The sequence below is a fragment of the Thunnus albacares genome, chromosome 2, assembly GCF_914725855.1.
Source record: "Thunnus albacares chromosome 2, fThuAlb1.1, whole genome shotgun sequence".
Classification (NCBI taxonomy): Eukaryota; Metazoa; Chordata; class Actinopteri; order Scombriformes; family Scombridae; genus Thunnus; species Thunnus albacares.
In genome coordinates this window covers 26,798,860-26,819,366 of record NC_058107.1, presented here as the reverse complement: position 1 = coordinate 26,819,366, position 20,507 = coordinate 26,798,860, and the positions used below count along the sequence as shown (strand labels likewise).

The window sequence follows — 20,507 nt, the reverse complement described above, 5'->3', positions numbered from 1 at the left end:
AGAGAGAAGCCTTTTGAGATAGCTGTGAACCTCTTTTCCTTTAAATCAGTTCTCATGAAAGTCTTCTTACAAAAAAAGATCATCCCTGTTCACCATTAAACTGACTTCCTCCCGTTGATCTTCCTGATAACATTACTTTCTCAGGAAATACACAGGAATTGGTTGGTAGAGTGTATTCATGTTGAAGTGGCTACAGTCAGGATGCCATAACTGTTCTCTGTAACTGACCTTAAATAGTATTGAGTAGTTTTCTAAAGAAATTATTCTCAATTTCAAATTAGTGATATTTAAATCAAATACCATTAATTCTTCTGGTGGATATTGGACATGGCATGTAGAATATGTGGGATACTGTAGAACCGCGGGACGCTCATTACACTGTAACACACCGGAAAATACACTCAGTGTACAGTGTGGTCCAATTCATATTATAAGGTGTAATCTGATGTCTTTGTCTTCATTCCTCGTAACCTACATTTAAATCACTGTGCTGTCCCACTCAAACCTCTGACTACTTTCTTCATCTTCCCACTTCCTTCTTCCCCCTCCCTCACCACTGCCTGCCGGCCCCTCAGGAGTTCTCCCACTTTGTCATGCTCTCTCCCTGCTGAGGCTGCAATTTCAATCCACAGCAGTAAACACACACACACACACACACACACACACACACACACTTTAGCACACAATTCATCATGGCTGTCAGTATAGAGCTGCTGAGCACGCATTTACTGTAGCCTCAACTTGCACTTTAGGCTTGAACACAGACAGACAGACAGATAGACACGCACACACAGTGAAGTGACGAAGTCTGTCGAGTTGGAAGGTTGTGACGCAAGTGTCTCTGTATGAGGGTGTCTTAAAGAATGTTTTCCTTTTTTAAATATTCGCCCCCATCACAGCAGCCCTACAGGAAATAGCACTGCGCATACATCCTGTCAGCATCAGTGTAGGCCTCGCGCCCCCACCACCACCCACACACACACACACTCCCTCGTACTGTTTCATCACAACCTCTGTTGCATTTGTCATAGATCATTATCCAAACAGACTATCCCTGATTCATAAAGTTTGTCAGAAATTACCCTGAAAACCCTGAACAATGGTGAATGATTTCAGAGGTGACTCAATCGCTCGCTTTCATTTTTCATTTGTTTCTTGATCTTTCCCATGATAGCAAATCGTTGTGTGGGTGTGATATTGTTGATGTTTTGTTGTCCTAGGACAGGATATTTAACCTTTACATCGACATCCAGCTTGGTGCTGGCGGTGCGTAAGGCATGAATGACAAAAAAGGCAACTGTGAGCAGAATTATCACACGTGACAGACTTGTAGGCTTGATGACTTGGAGGTGGTGGAGATCATGACAGGACTTGCGCAAACAGAGGTGACTATTTTTGAATTAGAGACAGCTTATGTCATCAAAATGTACAGAGGCCATACTGTAGGTAGAAGGAAACTAAAAATGACCAAATGGTGAGGGGGTTGCAGGGAAAGGGTGACTTCAGAGTGATAAGGACATCACAAGTGATGCAAATGTGCCATCACGCAGTTCCTGTGAATGAATATATGACTAAATAAACATTAAAAGAAACCCTGATCAAAACATCTGCTGCTAGCTTTTGACCCTCCACGTCTACCCTCCTCCTCCCACAGGGGGATTATCCAGGATTAATTGGTTGGCTGGGGCCATTAATCTCAGAGAAACACTGTAATCCAGAGAGATTTACCTCATCCCTGATTCCTCTCATAAACGCCCACGTGACAACGCCTCCTCCCCATTCAGGAGAAACGTGTCCCTGCTGGGGTCTGATCAATGATGTGCTTTGGCGAGTCGGTGCTTATTGTTACGGAAAGTTGAGTGGTTTCTGGGGAATTTCTACTGCATGTGTGTATTTAACGCTCTGGTTGTATTACACCACAAACTTTCTGTTTTATGAGTGTTTGATTCACCATGATTCACACTGTCAGTTTTCTGTCATTGTTAAAAGATAAAAAAGATACTTATTAAACCCACATAGACACCCTTGTGTATTTTATGCTTCATGTAACCAAATTTACATGAAGCCATCATATTTTCTCACTTCCACGTTCTTTCTAGACGTGACTTGGCCGTTTGTGCTGGGAAATTTATTTCACCACAGAGAAAAGTATCCAGTGTCAGGTGAGTAAACCCTTCCTGTCAAAGTGTGTATTTACTGTATACAGAATATTCATCACACCGTTTTCGGCGTGATCCTCCTTCTCCTCGGCTACTCCGTGGCTCTCCACCGATTCATCATCATTCTACAAAGAAAAATCACAAGTCAAGACTGAAATCAAACAAGCAACGTGAAAATTGTCTACCATGTGCCCTTTATGTGTGTTTACAAAGTTAACCCCTGAGGATTTTTGGGCTTGTGTAACTGACATTGCTTCCCAGAAAGAGTGACGTTACTTTCAGAGAAAACATTATGTAGTAAGTCCAATTGAAAATAATGAGCCTATTAATCAATCTATTGTAGCTTGATATGACCGATAGCTAAGCCTTTTAAATCATGATTCAATCATCAGACTATATGACTACACGACCACTTCCTTCGTCTTGCATCACTTAGTCTGTCATGCTCTCTGACTGTTCCGTGTCACCTCTTTCACCTCCACCCTTCCTGCCAACCCTCTCGTCCTCTCTTTCTCCCCGCCGCCCACGTAACTGTCTCTCACCCCAGAACAACTGTGAGGCCCATGCTCGCTGCTATGCTCAGAGCTGAAATCATGGCGATGACTGGCACCAGCAGGTCCTCGGTTGTTTGAAAAGGTGAGTAGTTGTCTCCGGGAGGCGGGGGGGGCGGAGTGATGAGAGGTCGGTGAGTTTGGGCAGGCAAACGGGTGACTGTGAAGAGGGAGGATGAGAAAAGGAGAGAGATGTGTTAATTAAATTGAAAAGTAAAATATGTATATTTAATCTTATATGAAAAGGGGTTTTCATTTGTGACCAACCTCCAAACAAACACACAGTAGCCCACGGACTCCCTTTAGAAAGGACTTTCCCTCATATTTAAAGATTTATTGTGTCAATTTAGTCGGCTATTGCTGGAATTTATTTCCATTTATTTATTTTATTTATGTATTTTGATATATTTTACATTCTTTGCTTTATGTTTTTACTATTTTTAGTTTGTAAAGCAATTTTATTTAAAATTTATAGCCCATTATATAACAGGTAAACTAAATGTGCTTTTATATTTAAATCCATACTGCACCAACATGTACAGACAAATATAATGAATGAAATGCAAGAACATGCAACCAGCAGCAGAGGAAAAGAGAAAAACCACCCATCCTCCAAAACATATCGACACACCCTGCCCACAGACACAAACCACAAACAGACATATGTAAAACACACAGACACACACGCACACACACACACATAGTTACTAATCATAAGCTTGAGAAAATAGAAGTGTATGAAGTGAAATTTTTTTTTTAAAAATGAACTGCTGTGTTCCTAATTTTGCTTGAGGCCTCCAGGCTTCCTTTAATATTCTGTCAGAAAACTCCAATTTAGGAGCCTTTTTACACTTGGACTTTTGTTCCATTTTACAGTTTTAAAGCAGCTAACAGATTTACAGATTTTTAAGTATTTGTATTCGGTGACAATTATTTAGAGTGGATTAAATTATAATTGGTGTCCATTTATGTAGCAACTTCTCCAAGGTACTAAATTAACTCTGATATGATGTCACCTTTTAGGCTCTTGGAGTTGAATTATCTGGGACACATTTGTGATGGTGAATCTTAACGTTGTACCGGTAAGTGGGAACGTGACTCGGTAGAAGTTGGTTCCGTTTCGGCCCAGCAGTGAGCATCGATACGTCCCCTGTTCATCCACATGGAGCTGATTTAAGATCACAGATGAGTCGGCTGTGACTACCAACGTTTTGAAGTCACTCTCAGCCAGCTGCACATATGAATTAGGAAGTGATAATGTAAGTTAGTGGGTGTAAAAGCTGGCAGACAAAATATAAATATGCATATTCGTAATGATACAGCTAAATAAGGGAACAAAATACTTGAGAATAAGGAAGTGCGTTAAGTGTTTAGAGAGTGGTATGTCATCATATTGTGTCATCATTGAGAAAGAGGAAGTGATGACAGAGAGACCTTTTTGGTTCCTGGCACCCCAGGAGCCCAGGAGTAGTGGTACTCTGGTTTTCCCAACAGAAGACGATGCCATGGGAGGAAACAGTTCAACACTGCCTGGCCTCCCTCCTCAGCCTGCACTGGGTACTCTGGAGAAAGTGTGAGGGAGGGGGGAAAGGAGAGAGAGCATGAGAGAGACGCTTCATTCATCTGCATCAGGATTACTTGAATAATCTTTTTCATTAGCCTTGCACATGGACAGGCAGCAGCGGAGCCTCCGTTAAGAACACATTTACTCACTCATGACTACATGTGTCCACGCAGAATGGCCCACCACATAGGTACGACTCCCCCTTATCCACTCACCCGCTCAGCAACATACACACACGCACACACAATATCACACAAATAAACGAATAAATATGTACCACCACAATCCTGCTGGCCAGAGGGAGAGGGACAGATGTGTATCTTGTAGCGGCAAGAGATGCAATCCATTACTCTTCGATTCAGAAGCCCTGAGAACCATACCACACACACACACACACACACACGCACACACACGTGTCCTGCAAACATGTACTGTATGTTGTATGTAGGCTACACATTGTGCCTCCACAAGGATTTACAACAAAGCAGTGGGAAGGATCAGACAGTAATAAACTTACCACACTTGTTAGGGCACAATCCTGAGGGAGAGACAAACAAATGATCTGAAACTAATGCATCTTGAACACAGCAATGACTTACAAAAAGTGCCCTGCCTCATGCTGTGCAGAACACTCACTGTTATTCATGCCAATTACCATCACGGATGAACGCGTCCAAGTGTTTTTCTAAGATCTTCCTGCCTTTCTCCATAATCTGAATGGCCTCAGATGTTACAGATCCTTTTAAAAAGAGCAGTTGTGTTAAAATAATTGAGTTTGTAATGAATACTGTGTCATATATGTGAAAATTCAATGATGATACAGGGGAATAATTACATGAGCTTAGTATTTTGCTCTAAATTTTGTCCCAAGTTTCCATCCTCTGTGTATCAATTTGGAATTAATAGTCATGATAATTTTTTTTTTCTTTGTTTCTCACCAGTGTGCGTGGTTTTCAGGAAGCGGTCAAATTCACTCTGGTACTCAGTTCTGGCTCTGTACAGAGTGGTGGGATCTGAGAATGGGAAACAGATGGTTATCTTTTACTTATTTTAATATTTCCCAGTATAGATATATAACTCATGCTTTTATCCAAAACAGAATGACAGCCATTGTATTATCATAAAATCATTCATAAAAAAAAATCAAAAAATAACCAATAGCATGGAAAGCTAATCTTTCCCTGACAATGTCTTAGAAAGAAATGTTATGACAAGAAGACACAAGATGGAAGATAGCAGCTGTCCACAGTTATGTTATATCATGGTTAACCAGGTCTTGTTCTCACCAATGACTCCTCTTCGCTCCTGGCTAGTCTCCCTGTAGGTCACATAGGCATGGTCACAAATCTTTTTCAGTTCAATCTGGTCGTTAACGGTAGGACCAGACAGGACAAAGTCCTCATGTAGGAGCCTGATCCTGCGGTCACACTGCAGACAGGCCTTGGCTGCAGGGACACAGCACAGCAGGGACACAAGCATCAGCAGCATCTCCCCTCTGCACCGACAGCCAAGTCACTATAGGTTCTGAAATAGAGTTGCAAATATCATTGTTACTATTAACAACACCCTTAGTGTTATTGCAACCAGTACTACCATCTCTACAGCTGCTCTTACAACTACTTATATGACTATTAAACAAAGATAAAACTGAAGCAATTGTTTTTGGAGCCAAGGAAGAATGATTAAAAGTCAGCACTCAGCTTCAATTGATAATGTTAAAAACCAGAAGTCAGAAATCTTGGTGTAGTCATGGACTCAAACCTGAATTTCAACAGCCACGTTAAGACAATTACAAAGTCAGCCTACTATCACCTAAAGAATATATCAAGATTTAAAGGACTTATGTCTCAGCAGGATTTGGAAAAACTTGTCCAAGCATTTATCATCAGTAGACTCGACTACTGTATCAGCCAGCTGCAGCTGACTCAGAACGCTGTTGCTCGAGAAGAAAGAGGATCATATCACTCACACAGTTCTCAGATCTTTACACTGGCTTCCTGTCTGTCAAAGAACTGATTAAAATACTGCTGTAGGTTTATAAACACTAAATGGTTTAGGGACAAAATACATTTCTAATCTGCTGCTATGTTATGAACCAGTCAAAACTAAACACGGAGAGGCAGCGTTCAGTTTTTATGCTCCACATATCTGGAGAAAACTCCCAGAAAACTGCAGGTCTGCTGCAACTCCTTGTTCTTTTAAATCAAGGCTGAAGACTTTTCTGTTTCCTGTTTGCTGCTGCCTTTTATTAAACGGAATTTGAGGATTAATATCTTACACTGCACTGTAACTCCTGTTTATTTTAGCTTTTTATTTCCAAATTTAACACTTTTTAATTGTATTTAAATGTCTTTTTACAATGCATTGTGTTGCTTTTATATCCTGTCTAGATGCGTTTTATGCTCTATGTAAAGCACTTTGAATTGCCTTGTTGTTGAAATGTGCTATACAAATAAACTTGCCTTGCCTTACTGTTACTTCTGATACCACAAGTACTAATGTTAGTCTAAACACTCATATTTCTAGGTAACTACCTCCATGTGTGGATCAACCTGCTAGTTGGATCCAGGGGAGTAGAACTGCTTTTGGGACCCTGTGTTTTCTGTCAATTGGGCTGTGATAATTTCACTGAACATAATAAGATTAAGGAAAATGCACCATGTTATAACAACATAAACAAGTATGATTAGGATCTTTAAACTGGATTTTGACACAAGGCCGCTCTACAAGACAGGGCCAAAAGATTAATGCAGAGCCTGCCTTTGATGATATTATATTGTAGAAATGCAAAATAAGATAAGGTAAGATTCAAATTTATTGATGCCTAGAGGCAAAATTCAGTGCTGGAAACAAGGTGACAGATAAGAACTAGGAGTAATAAACACAACAAAATAAAAAGTCAAGTAAATGGAACTAAGTCTATATACATTATAAACATAAAACACATTACCACACTAGGCTACATGACCTGACCTTTGGGTTGTAAAAATACAAAAGTTGTGCAAAATATTTGCAAGTAATGGCTCTGGTAGATGTAGCTGTAGATATATACTGTATGTATACGTTAGACAGGTGAAGTAATGAATACAAAATCAATCAAATATGCAGTAGTGTTATACAGTAGCAGTTAAAACAGACAAATGTGTTAAATCACCAACACCTCTTGACATGCAGTGAACCTGGGACTTTTGGTGCCCCTGATGCTGCTGGTACAAGCTACATTACTTGACCTAGTTCTACTGTTGCTGCAAATGTTGGCACTATTAGTTGATATTAAATGGAACAACAATCAGAAAGCAACAACAACAACAACAACAACAATAACAACAAAAACCCTCTGCCTTGCCAAAGACAAAAGCCCAGATAAAAATACAGCCTATTGTGTGCTTTACCACGCTCTTTCATCATGCCACTCTGCTGCTGTATTTATGGCTTGTTGCTGTCACCCAGTGGTAGAAAACATGTAACAACACAGCAACATCATTATTTTGCTCTGGATGATCTCACCCCTCACAGCAGTAGCAGCAGCAGTTGTGCAATGTTTCCTCTATGCCAGCTGATTTGGCACCCCGTCCAGCGCAGTTAGTTTCTGGTGTTAATCACATATAAGCTGCAATAAAACTCACCATTCATACTTGTTTAAGACTTAAAGTTACTTAAAAATAAAAACTAGCTTGCTAATTCATATATATTCACGGTATTTTGTGATAAAAACCAAAAAAAAAGGAATTGTAATGCTTGATTGACGAATTGATATTTGAATTGTTGCCATGGGCAACGCCATATGGATTAAAATTGTGGTAATATGGTAAACATTAGTGTATCCATTTTATTTCTTCCCTTCTATTCTTCCTATTTGCAAGTTGAAACCTAAAACTGTTTGTTTGACGATGTCAGTTCCTAACAGGGCTAAGTTGTTGTAGAGTTGGTTGCTCTATTTGAAATGAATCCTGAACCTGAACGCTAACTGGTTCCCACACTACATTTCCCAGAAGCCCACCGGATAGAGTAAGGTGTGATTGACAGATGCGCGGACGAATCCCTTTTCAGCTTGCTGTTGTTGGGCGGGATCATAGAACTTCAAACCGCTCTGCAGCTGCGCAGTAGACTCCTGCGCTCACAGCTGTACAGTGTACACAATGACCCGAGAGAGTCAAGTGCTGAGGTAAGACAACTCTTTTTTTTTATTATCCTTGCGCTATAAACGACGATTTGAATGTATTTACTAACTTATTTGCATAAACAACTCAGCCAGTAACTGTGGACATGACCGGTTAGAAACCTAATTCGTGACAACCGGTACAACCGGTTACAGTGTCACTGTATTGTCCTGATACAGCGTCAACACACAGACGTGTCGACGAGTGCTTGCGAGTTATCGATCTGGTACATCGGGAATGTTTGTGTCACCTTGACACTCTGGTGGAAAATTATTACACAATAACCCGCTTCTGGAGGCGCTGTTCCTGCCCACTGGGGGCATTTTGCGACCAGTCAGCGAAGTCAGACGAATGTTTTCCACTTTAAGTTTGTGTTGTTTTAGGGGTTTAACTACAACTAGCACTAACCAAACAACTAGAGTCGTGTGCAAATCTGTGTTTATGAACTGGCTGCTCAATAAGAAAACATTTTACAGTTTACAGCTTGCTGTTTCTTCACTGAACAGAATGGTCATTTGCTGCTGTATATCTAAACAGTATGAACTTTGCATTGCATACAGTTGGTCCCCAAAATCAACAAAATTAAAATGTTTTCCTGTCACAATGTAGAGGCTTCATGGACTTAAAGGCCCTAAAGAGTGCCACCATCAGTACTCAATTTGAACCATGACTACATCCTAAACCACTTTTAGGATCTTTATAAATAGTTAGTACATTGTGTGTAGTTATAGGACAGCTTCCTTAAAAAGCAGTGGGAGCTAAAATCTAGGACTTCAGATGTAGGAAAGTTCAAATCACAGCACAGTGTGATGTGGAATTGTTTGTGCTATTAAGGGAATTAAAATTCCCAGCACAATAACCCAAGTTAGAAGTGGTCCAGAAGGGGGATCCCATAATAATAAAGGGGAAAATCTTGACCAAAAACTGTAGGGATGTGTTTTCAGGCACAGGGTGGGCACTGAGATGCTAATGTTGTATCAGATAGGCTACACAAATAAGGGGGGAATTTATCATACTAACAAGATGTTGTAGAGGGTTGTCTGCGATTGAACACACATATGAGGTTCATAATCTCATTCCAGCAAAGCCTTATGTAAATTAGCATAAAGAGGAAGGATTATCACGCGAAAGTCTGTCTGTGGGGTGCTGATTAAAGCACATTGCACAGTCCTGTGAAAAACAGGAACCCACATTTTGCAGGGTATGCATGTGCAAGGTTTCCATCCCTCCCTCCCTGCTGCATTGCTTCAAACCTTTATCAGAAGCAGAAGAAGAATGTTGAGCTGGGGCATAATGATACCTGTGGGGAAGTTAAATAGGGTTCTGTTAATGATTGGCCTCTGCTATATCTGAAAACTGTAGGCTTGCTGCAGTATTGTTATTTGAGGGCAGCTACTCATAAATATTATTTACTCATGTCAACGGTGCTCTTACTTGAGAGAGAAAGATAATTGAACCCCGCTGACATGGTGTTTCTCAGAACATAGCCTGTTTTTATGGTATCATGGGTTCTCTTACCAGCAGTGCCACCTGCCTTTTACCAGATTAAAGCCTCTGTGCTCCCCCTCTCTCTGTCTCTCTCTCTCTCTCTGCTGGACGCAGCTGCAGCTGAACTATGCTGCAGGATAAAAGTAACACCAAATGTATTTGGTACACTTGGGGCACTGACATAAAGCTTTTTGGAAAGATGGTTAACACATAGAATATACTGAGGTGATATAGCTGCATATATAAAAGTGTAGTTGGGTACAAAATTAACACATTTGTACAGAATCATTGTACTATAACTTTTGTATTGTTTTTTACAAATTAGCAGGAAACTGAAGGTGAGTGAAAATTTGAATAAGGATAGACTGCAGTGTGGAAAACTCCAAAGCTATTTATAATCATAGTTCCTGGAGACTGTCATTAAAAACTGGATTGTCAAGCAAATAGCCTGTGCTATTGGGGTTACAATAGCACAGGATATGTCCTACTCTGATTATTTGGAGTTTAAACAGTCAATATAAGATGTTGTTACTTCACAGATACAGTACAGTGTTGCATTAATGCATTCTCTCATACCCACTGGACATTTATTTGTTGATCAGTGCATGACATAATAGGCCGATAATTTTCTGACATTTGGTTTTACACATCATGCCATAGCTTATCTGAATATTGAACTCTGTCTTTCTCTCTGTCAAGGTTGGACAAATCAGCAATCATTCAGAAATGGAGACATTGCTAAAGATAGGCAGGTAGACACCCCTCCATCTCTCTACTGCCGGTGTGAAGTGGATATATTCCAGACATTTTCCCCAACACTGACAGCAAGTTAACTACAGCTGTCCATTTCCGTCACGCCTCCCTCCAACCTGCCTCTCTTCACACCTCACTGCCAAAAGTCTTCAGTATGTACCAGATTGTTCCGGTGGCTCCTGGGGAGCAGCAAATGGCGGGGGGGCCTGGTGGATCGCCATTAAAGAAGAAGCTAGCTCATGAAGGTCGGCCCCTGGTAATGGCAGGCATGTTGGGCTGTGTGTTGGTGCTGGCTGCCGTGGTTGCCTGGTGTTACTACTCGGCGTCTCTCCGTAAAGCCCAGCTGCTGAAGACTGAGCTGCTGGACCTCGACAAGGATGGCTTTGTCATTCGTAACCAGGCGGGGGCTGTCATCTTCACCATGACCTTCAGGTGGGTTCACTGTGGGGCCTCTTTTGACTTAAGTATGTAAGGGAGATTATCCTGCTCATATGGCTGCCATCCTATATTAAATACAACCACTGTGAAAATAATAATAACCCTTAACATATATCACTGTTTTTGCCTCAGCACAGTTGCTCCTTGTCTGCTGTGCCGTACTAAAGGCTGCCTGTCTGCAATGTGTGGATGGATAATGGAAAGCTAGACTAGACAGACACATGATTACACCCTTTGGGAAGACTGATTTAGTCATTTAGTCCTTTATCAGCATAGCTCTCAAAGACAGAAATAGCCCATGGTACAATCCCTACACTTGTAGAGAAATGGAATGGAGCATTCAATCTTTTGTGATTGTATTTATAATTGTTTTTATGTATTCTGTTGTATTATTCTAACAACATTTTGGTGAGCCTGATATGTTCTCAGCAATACAGAAATATAACTTGCTGCTAATAATACTAGCTCAGTTAGTGCTGTGCTTAACCAGTTCTTTTGTGTTTTCTCCCCCTCTGTAAATGCTCTGTCCCAGGTCTAGCACTCTGGATTTGGACTCCTGCTCAAAGGAGGGAAATATTCTGAGCTGCACTCAGTCAGAGTCTGGCAAGCTCAACTTCTTTATCCAGACGGTTCGACCAAAGGACACAGTGATGTGTTACCGCGTTCGCTGGGAGGAACTGGAAAATGTACCCTCAGTGGAGCACGCCATGGCTTATAATGGCTCTCATTGGTACGGAGGGGCAGAGTCAGCAACACAGCACTGGCCAGTCAAGATCCAGGGCGAGGTCGAACCGCTGCCTTTTATCACCAGTGATGTCTACTCGAATCGTAATGCTTTTGGGGGAATCCTAGAGCGTTATTGGCTGTCATCGAATGCAACTGCTATTAAGATTAATGACTCAGTGCCGTTCCATTTGGGCTGGTCAGAGAAGGACAGGACACTGAGGTTCCAGGCCAGGTACCAGGAGTCTCCATTCAGACCACTAGAGGGACTGCAAGCCTTACCTGAACTCAGCTATAGAGTGTGTGTGGGGTCAGATGTTACCTCTATTCACAAATACATGGTGAGTGTAGACAACATACAGTACACCATCATCTTGTTTTTTATTTTTTTAGTGATTTAAAGCAATAACAATTACAGTAACTACAAATAGCAATTAAACCTTAGAATTGACTCCTTGATGTTTTTTTTGAAGCATATTCCAAGTATGTGGGGCTCAGTAAGAGAAAGCAGATCTTTCTAACTCTATGAATTTTTGGCACCTGCAGGGTGAGCAGTGTCTGTGAGAGGGTACAATAGCTGCCAACATTCCAAGAAAGGGAACAGGGGGAGGGGGGAAGGGAGTATTTATTTAGCTTTGTAAATAAATAGGAACAAATGCTGATCCTTCCTTGTTGACAGAGCAGGCAAGCCAGTTTTTTTTGTAAAGTAGACAATGGTGTGTCCCATAACTCTCCGGTAATGAATCTTAATGTGGAGTGATATACTGCATCTAAAGGTTTGAGAGGGGAACTGGCCGCCTGCCCATAAATAATAATAATCCCTGTAATCCAATACAGAGAGGGAAACTGCTTCAACAGTTCTTTTTCTTGTGAATAAAGGAAAACAAAAAGCCCAAATTCAATCTCAGCTTTGATGACAACATATCAGTTTTGACTTTAAAAGTAAGTTTTTCATTTATAGTATTGCACTGTCTATATTATGGTTTGTTGAGAGCAAAATCTTATTTCCTGTATAACTTATATATAAGAGTAGTGTAATGAAGGTCTAACTTAGTATGTGTTTAACTAAAAGTTGTAAATTCTGGCATGTTTGCTAGTTAATATTTTTCTGGTGCACTTGGATGTGACACTGAACTGACAGAATGAGACCAAATTCTGAAACAGCTTCCCTGCTTGGAAAGCACAATATGGCACAGCAAAATGAAGTCAAGCACAATTGGAGTGAGGATGATGGAAAATTACACAGCCAAACTAAAGTGTTAACTGACAGTCATATTCATCTGATTGGTGATGTATTATTAACTGCTATAAAGTACTGGGAAGGTCAAAGTCAAACAATTTGATCTTTTATTGTACCGTAGAGCTGAACAGTGAGTAGATAAATAGTTTAGTCTATTGACTGAAAATTAAATTAAGTCATTAGTCAATAAAATTGAATAATAAATAATTGTTAGTTGCAGCTCTAATGCATGGCTTAAGATACGAAAACCTGAATCAGATTTGTTTTGATTTCACACTTATTTAAACTAAATAAATCAAATACAAAAGTGCTTTCCCACTGTGCAGGCTTTGATGGAAAAAAAAAAAACAACTGTTGATGTGAATATCTCTTCAGTAACTCTCTGTTCTGTATGTTTTGCTCAGGTGCGTCGGTATTTCACAAAGCCTATCAAGGTCCCATCACCTGAAGTGTTCAAATACCCTGTGTGGTCCACCTGGGCTCTCTACAAGACGGCTGTCACTCAGGAGAAGCTGCTGCGCTACGCCGCTAACATCACCAAGCATGGCTTTACGTGCTCCCATCTGGAGCTGGATGACTGCTACACCGCAGACTATGGAGAGTTTGAATTTGACCCTCAGAAGTTCCCCAATGCCAGCGGGATGTTTGACAAACTCAGAGAGGATGGGTTTCAAGTGTCGCTCTGGACACATCCTTTTATCAACTATGACTCCATTAATTTTGGCGTTGCTGTAAAGAAAGGACTGTTTGTGAGGGAGCTGGATGGTGAGCTGCCTGCTCTAGTTCGCTGGTGGAACGGTATTGGAGGAATCTTGGACTTTACCAACCCAGAAGCACGTGAGTGGTATTCCTCACATCTGCGCATGCTCAAAACACGCTATGATGTAATCTCCTTTAAGTTTGATGCAGGAGAGACAAGCTACCTCCCACGCCAGTTTAGCACCCTGGTCCCGCTGTCTGACCCCTCCACCTTCACCCGCCGCTACACAGAAATGGCTATACCGTTCAGTGAGCGTGCAGAGCTGAGGGTGGGTTATCAGAGTCAGAATATCTCCTGTTTCTTCAGGATTATTGACAGAGACTCTGTGTGGGGTTATGAGCTGGGCCTCAAGTCCATCATCCCGACTGTTCTGACTATTAGCATCCTGGGCTACCAGTTTGTCTTGCCTGATATGATAGGAGGGAATGCATACCCCAACCGCACGGCAGGTATGTAACTCCACAACATATGGCCACAGAAAGTTTAAGGGTCGAAAAAAAGTTGTGTTAAAAATACACATTGAGCTTTGATAATATTTCTGTGTTGTATTTTAGGTGGTTTAGATGGCAGAAATGATCTGCCAGACAGAGAGCTGTACATCAGATGGTTGGAGCTGTCTGCTTTCATGCCTGCTATGCAGTTTTCTATACCACCATGGGCCTATGACGATGAGGTGAGTAAAGTGAACCAGTGAATATGTTGTATAGATTGAAAAAGATAATGTAGTACAGGATATTTTTCTGTTCTATTGAATCCAACAGTGCAAGACTTAATTAATAAGATGAGACAAAATAAAGACACTATAAGTACATTTTTAATCTGATCTTTCAAATTATTCTGGAGGGATACATTTTTGTTTGTAGCAGCGTATGTGTTGATACTACCACTGGGGGTTTTTAAAGGTTCCACTTTGAAGTTCTACACGTTGTGACTTTAGATCATTTCAGTGTATGAGATATTATTTTCAGTCTGGTTTATTTTCATACCATACTGGAATAAGTGAAACCCAAACCATGACCATTGGCTTAAACATATAAAACTACCAGAACAGCCCTTTAACGTGTTTTGGTGCCAGATATCATCATCAACAACAACAACAACAACAAAACCCTCAGAAACTCTTCTAAATAACCATCCATCATACTACAGTGTCTGTAATGTGCCAGTAACCTATCTGTGCATTCACCTGCAGGTAGTGGAGATAGCACAGAAGTTCACAAAGCTCCATGAGTCTCTGGTGGCACCAAGGGTTCTCGAACTGGCAGGCGAGGTCCTTGATACAGGAGATCCAATCGTAAGGCCCCTCTGGTGGATCGCCAATGACGACGAAGCGGCCTATAAGATTGACTCCCAGTTCCTGATCGGGGATGACCTGATGGTGGCTCCGGTGTTGGAGCCAGGAAAGCAGGAGAGGGACATTTACCTGCCTGCAGGACGATGGAAAAGCTACAAGGGGGAACATTTTGATAAAGGCCCCATGTACCTCACTGACTACCCTGTGGACCTAGATGACATAGCTTACTTCACATGGGTTCACTGAAGACATTCAAGCATTAAGACACATAAACTCACACACATACACTTGTATGCACATGTACATTCTCGTGAGCACACATGCCAAGAGATAGCAGGTGATTAAATTTCAAAAGGGAAATGACCACTAGGGATCTGCTGCCACAGCAAAGTGCGATTTTTTTTTTTTTTTTTTTTTTTTTTTTTTTAGTGAAGATTACACCTCATGTCTACTATGACCTTCTCTTGGTCTGGACTGCCGCCTGCAGATCCACCCAAAGAATTAGAATGAAACTTGAATTCACTTCTGATTCTCTTGCTCCATCCTTAAAGTGATCCTCATCCTCATGTGCCTTCCACAGCCAATAAAACCGATCTCAGATTGTATCTTCACTGCAGTCTTCCACCTAAAGGACATCGATATTACAAATTTTCTTCGAAGCTTGAGTCCCACAGCTAGAGTGGTTTTGGTTTTAGGGTGAGAGTAAGCTTTATTTCCTTCTGTGTGGATTTTATTTCAGTGTAGATAAAATAACTATGTGATAAGGTAACTGATATGTGTCTTTTTTTGTGGCTTCATAGGGTTGGGCAATAAAATGGCAATAAATATACACTCTTGAGTTGGATAGATGCACCCCTGCTCAAAGTGCATACCTAACCCTATGTCACCATGGCAACTGCGGTATTGTAAAAGATTTTTATTTTCCTATGCTACCCAACTACCTATGCTTAAGCTAACATGCATTCATTTGCATTGCATTGAACAGACTTTTTTTCTTTTGATTTGTGGATAGTGTTTGAGTGTATATACAGTAAATTCATGTGTTGTAAATTTGGGGTACTTGTCATGATCTACAGGCTGCAAACATTTTTATGACAACATTCCTTGACCAGTGGTGCAATTCTGTCATTTCAGTGCCAAAATCTACTGATTTATCTTTTTTTTTTTCCATCTGTACAAGTCTAATTCACAGCTCAGGGTAGATTTAAAAGGAAACATTTATTATTATGCTAACATGAATCCTGTTGATCCACAGAAAGAAAATAGATTTATTATACTACTGGTTTGCCTTGTAAAACATTGTTCTCAAAAATGCCATATTTTTTATGTGCCGTCCATGTCTGCCTTGTGACTTTCTTTGCCTTATCAGCTGAACAAAGGTATGCTAACCTTGGCGCAGAGAATCGGTAGAGTGATGAAGAACTCACCTCTGTACATGGTGAATTGCTTTATGCGTTGCACCTTTATGCTTTTAAGCTCTGACAGTGCCAAGTACATGTTGAGTTTTATTCCAAAATCTGCCAAATATATGTTTGTCTGCTCTTACAAAGTGATAGCCGGCATGAGAGTAAAGCACACTACTAAATGCCTTGCTTGAAAATAATTATACTACATAAGAGAATCATCACTGTTTTTGAAATGTTAAAGTCAGTATGTATTGGATTGTTATGTGATTATAGAATTTTTTTAGATTATTCTTATGGAATAGGATTTTAGAAGTTTTTTGTGTGTAGAAAAATGAAACAATCCTGCTTAAAACTGGTGCAGTGTGTTGCTTTCTTGCATTTTTGTCCCCAAACCAGATGGCGACAGTCATAAATAATCAAGCCTTACACACAGTGGGCCTGACTAATAAATTAGACATTTATTAGATATTTTTAATTGAAATTGAAGTATAAGTTTTAATTGTGTTTTAGGGAAGTATTTTCTGATTCCTTCTTGTTTTTTCACCTCTAAAAGGGAAGTGTAATGATCTACAGAAGGTCAAAGAATGCTGTTCGCAGAGTGAGGTCCATAAAGAAATTGGTGTCCTAAAGTGTCGGAAGTGGTGTTGCATTGTACTGCAGTACTTTGTGTAAAAAGAAGCTTAAAACAGGGAGTCTGAAATCTTTATGTCTACTGGTGTGCTTTGTTAATCCTCAGGATCAACAACTAACCATATAATTTATTAATGTTCTCATGATTGTTCATACTACTACATGTACAGTTTTATCATGCACGTTATTATCTGTAAATAGTGATGTGAAATGCAGCTCGTAAGGAATAAAACAATTTAATGGTCAGTCATGTTGTGGTTTTATTGAACAATGTTGATTTGTTGTCTGTTCAATGTAATTTACAGCTTTTACATTTTTATGTCTTCCTGAGTCGTACGAGTTGGGTGATAAAAAAAAGTCCAGGATAGAAATAATAACATATTTTTAGCTGTAACTGTTGAAGGATACCAGTAGGAGGATGACACTGGGACCAGTGGGTATGGAATTGTTACACAAGTCCCCTTCACAGCAATTATGAGAGGCCGATACGTCGCCTTTTCCAACGCCGCTTGACTGTCCTTACCTCCACGGACTGTTTCACCTTGACGGTTCCGGTGCTTCCTCCGCAGGCTCCACTTCACTCAAGCTGCCGGTCAGACCAGCTGCTTTTTCCCCACTTTAACCTGAATAACAAACCGGGGCTCGGTGCTCTGGTTGGATCCACATGGAGAGCCGAGGCTAACGTTAGCTGGGAGGCTAGCAGAGGCCAGCTGGCTGTGCTTCCCTCGGGTCATGCTGCGGCTACCGCTCCGTGGGACCGTAGGGTGAAACAGTCTGTCGAAGAGCTGCCATACTCGGCTGCACAGATAGGAAACACTTCGGCTGACGGGATGTAAACTCTGTTTGGAAAAACTTCTTCTTTTTGGTTTATAACGGCAGTTGGCAACCAGCGTATTACGTGCATTACCGCCACCTTCTGCTCCGGAGTGTGGACCAGAGATGAAATCCTACACATTAATCCTGTCTGTCTAATGAACTCATTAAAGTTTTAACGCTGAGAGAGAAAATGAAAAGGAACTGCTAATTATGAATCCTTGTGTTCCTACACTGTAGCTCCTCTTTAAACTCATTCATTCATATAATAAAAAAAAAATAATAATCCCTGTCACACTTCTCTAAGTTACAGACATCACTGCCTTTTTCTGATTCTACAATAACCTTTCAATATTAATACATTTCATTTCATTGTGTGACAACGTCCAGCCAAAGCATGTGAAACATGAGCTTTTCTTACCTGTAGACAGAGTCAGAAACAGGATCAGAGCTCCATAAAGCTGCATCGTGAACAGATTGTCAAACATATGAGAGGAGAACTGGAGAGAAGATGTGAACTCTTCTAAAGTCTTCCTTTATCAGTCCAACCTGTCAGTTTTCTTCCACAACTTGAACACTTTAATTTCCTCACAGTCTCCTCCCCAAGTGAATGTCAGCCCTAAAAGTGACCTCATCTTATCTGAGACAGCCATGTTACATGTACTCTTGTGTAAATAAAGACAAGAACTTAAAGGGATAGAGTCATCTTTAGTAGCAGATAAAATCTCTTTTGTGTGATTTGAATCCAATTTACCATTTCTATGTACAAATTATAAACCAAATATTGTGAAAATATGGAGGTTTATCATTAAATTTATTTTCTTATTCTTGTTCATCTAGTTTCTCTACAAGCCTGCAAGACAGACATATACATATGATATTTTATTCCAAATTATACATTTATTATTATCATTATCATTTTTAGAAATATTGCTTTGTCTGATTTATTTGTCAAGGTCACGATGTGTAGGTTTTGAACATTCATTACTTTGGCACCATCTTGTGACCTTCTGGTGGTAGTGAGTTTAAATATTAAAGTGGAAGTATTTATTATTATTATGGAGTGATTAAAGATAATATAAACGGCCTCTGTATTGCTGTAAATGAATATTTGCTGCATTATGAAACTATACTGCTCAAGAAAAATAAACTGTTGTTGAACCTTCTGTCTTCATACAGTTTGGTGTTATGTGAAAAGCTTCAGACATGTTGGTTTAAGTTGAAACTGATGCATTGTCAAGTGAATAGGTTTTGTTACTTTAAACAAAACTGAAAATATGAACATACATGCAATATGCAGTATTTGATATGGATGATTCAAACTTTAAGCCCTATAAACTAAGTAGACTGACTCTGGATAATATCAAATGCAACTGAAACAAATCTCACTTATAAACTACATTAACTACATCATTTACAGGAGATTTTCTTCTAATAACATTTTCAGTTGATTTACCTATAAAGACAATCATATATATGCCATATTTCCTGTTTTACAGAAGAAAAAGGAATATTTTTCTTTTGAATGTGGAGAACACCAAATTTTTGCTGCATTTTATTTGTGTCTATAGTGGAGAGAGTCAGTTGACCTTTAATTATTTGCACTGCAGTAGTGATGTGAAAAGTAATCAAAGGCATCAAACCAGGCAATCAGAAATCTGTCTTCTAGTCTGCTTTGTTAATTCTCAGGATCAACAACTAATTGTATAATTTATGAATTTGCTCATGATTGTTCATATTTTACATCCGATTTTATCACTTTTTTTCTAGTTAGGATCTCATAATAGGGCTGTTATTTGATGTAATGCAGAGCATAAAATAAATGATGTAATATGAGGTGGTTTTTTCCACCTCTAAAAGGAAGTGTATCTAAATACTTTGTTCTACGGAAGATCAAATAATGCTGTTAACTGTTTGAGGTGTATAAAGAAATAGGGGCCCCACAGTGTCTGATGTGGTGATGCATCGTACTGCACTAAAACCACATAGGCAAGTCAGAAATCTTTGTGTCTACTGGTGTTCTTTGTTAATCATCAGGATCAACAACTAACCACATGATTTATTTAATATTCTCATGATTGTTCATACTGTATGTCCAGTTTTATCATTCATGTTATTATTTTATATAAATAGTCATGTGAAATGTAGCTTGCAAGAAATAAAACAATTTAATGCTCAATCACATTGTGGTTTTATTGAAGGAATATCAATCTGTTGTCATTTCAATGTCATTTACAGCTTTTACATTAAAAATTGTTTATTCTTCCTGAGTTGTACAAGTTGAGTGAGAAAAAAAAGTGCAGGATAGAAATAACAACATATTTTAAGCTGTAGCTGCTGAAGAGCCTCAAAGAAAGAGAGTGATGATGGCTGAGGATACCAGCAGGAGGATGACACTGGGACCAATAGGTATGGCATTGTTACACAAGTCCCCTTCACAGCAACTCATGGGGCTTACACATGCGTCACTGTTAAGGCAGCCCTTTGTGATTAAACCTGCAAGACATGATGGAAAAACCTCAATTTCA

At 39.9% G+C, this 20,507-nt stretch overlaps 2 protein-coding genes across 4 annotated transcripts; one reads left to right on the top strand and one right to left on the bottom strand.

Annotated features, from left to right (window-relative positions):
* Positions 1-988: 988 nt before the first annotated feature.
* Positions 989-8,254, bottom strand: LOC122998716 (izumo sperm-egg fusion protein 1). Of its 3 annotated transcripts, none has more exons than XM_044375680.1 (10): positions 7,782-8,250; positions 5,561-5,798; positions 5,213-5,287; positions 4,930-5,013; positions 4,792-4,812; positions 4,552-4,641; positions 4,145-4,272; positions 3,727-3,941; positions 2,702-2,870; positions 994-2,284 (listed from the first exon to the last, which is right to left on the bottom strand). In XM_044375680.1, the coding sequence occupies exons 2-10, from the start codon at positions 5,760-5,762 to the stop codon at positions 2,159-2,161; spliced, it is 1,110 nt and encodes a 369-aa protein (XP_044231615.1). In that variant the 5' UTR covers positions 5,763-5,798; positions 7,782-8,250; the 3' UTR covers positions 994-2,158. The 3 variants fall into 3 exon arrangements, with proteins under 3 accessions (XP_044231622.1, XP_044231615.1, XP_044231631.1); XM_044375696.1 differs by having other exon boundaries at positions 2,166-2,284; positions 3,791-3,941; positions 7,782-8,242; XM_044375687.1 differs by lacking the exon at positions 4,552-4,641 and having other exon boundaries at positions 989-2,284; positions 7,782-8,254.
* A 112-nt stretch (positions 8,255-8,366) lies between these two features.
* LOC122998705 (myogenesis-regulating glycosidase-like) lies at positions 8,367-17,448 on the top strand. The gene is made up of 6 exons (XM_044375670.1): positions 8,367-8,439; positions 10,622-11,107; positions 11,646-12,177; positions 13,481-14,285; positions 14,391-14,509; positions 15,029-17,448. The coding sequence occupies exons 2-6, from the start codon at positions 10,830-10,832 to the stop codon at positions 15,374-15,376; spliced, it is 2,082 nt and encodes a 693-aa protein (XP_044231605.1). The 5' UTR covers positions 8,367-8,439; positions 10,622-10,829; the 3' UTR covers positions 15,377-17,448.
* Positions 17,449-20,507: the final 3,059 nt, after the last annotated feature.

Bases quoted from the DNA above. Each gene is read 5' to 3' on its own strand.
- LOC122998716 (XM_044375680.1), bottom strand. From the start codon at position 5,762: ATGCTGCTGATGCTTGTGTCCCTGCTGTGCTGTGTCCCTGCAGCCAAG. The intron at 4,813-4,929 runs GTAATTGGCATG...TCTCTCCCTCAG, and splicing joins GGACGCGTTCATCCGTGATG to GATTGTGCCCTAACAAGTGT. The intron at 3,942-4,144 runs GTCTCTCTGTCA...TCATATGTGCAG, and splicing joins GGGTGCCAGGAACCAAAAAG to CTGGCTGAGAGTGACTTCAA.
- LOC122998705 (XM_044375670.1), top strand. From the start codon at position 10,830: ATGTACCAGATTGTTCCGGTGGCTCCTGGGGAGCAGCAAATGGCGGGG. The intron at 12,178-13,480 runs GTGAGTGTAGAC...TGTTTTGCTCAG, and splicing joins CCTCTATTCACAAATACATG to GTGCGTCGGTATTTCACAAA. The intron at 14,286-14,390 runs GTATGTAACTCC...GTTGTATTTTAG, and splicing joins ATACCCCAACCGCACGGCAG to GTGGTTTAGATGGCAGAAAT.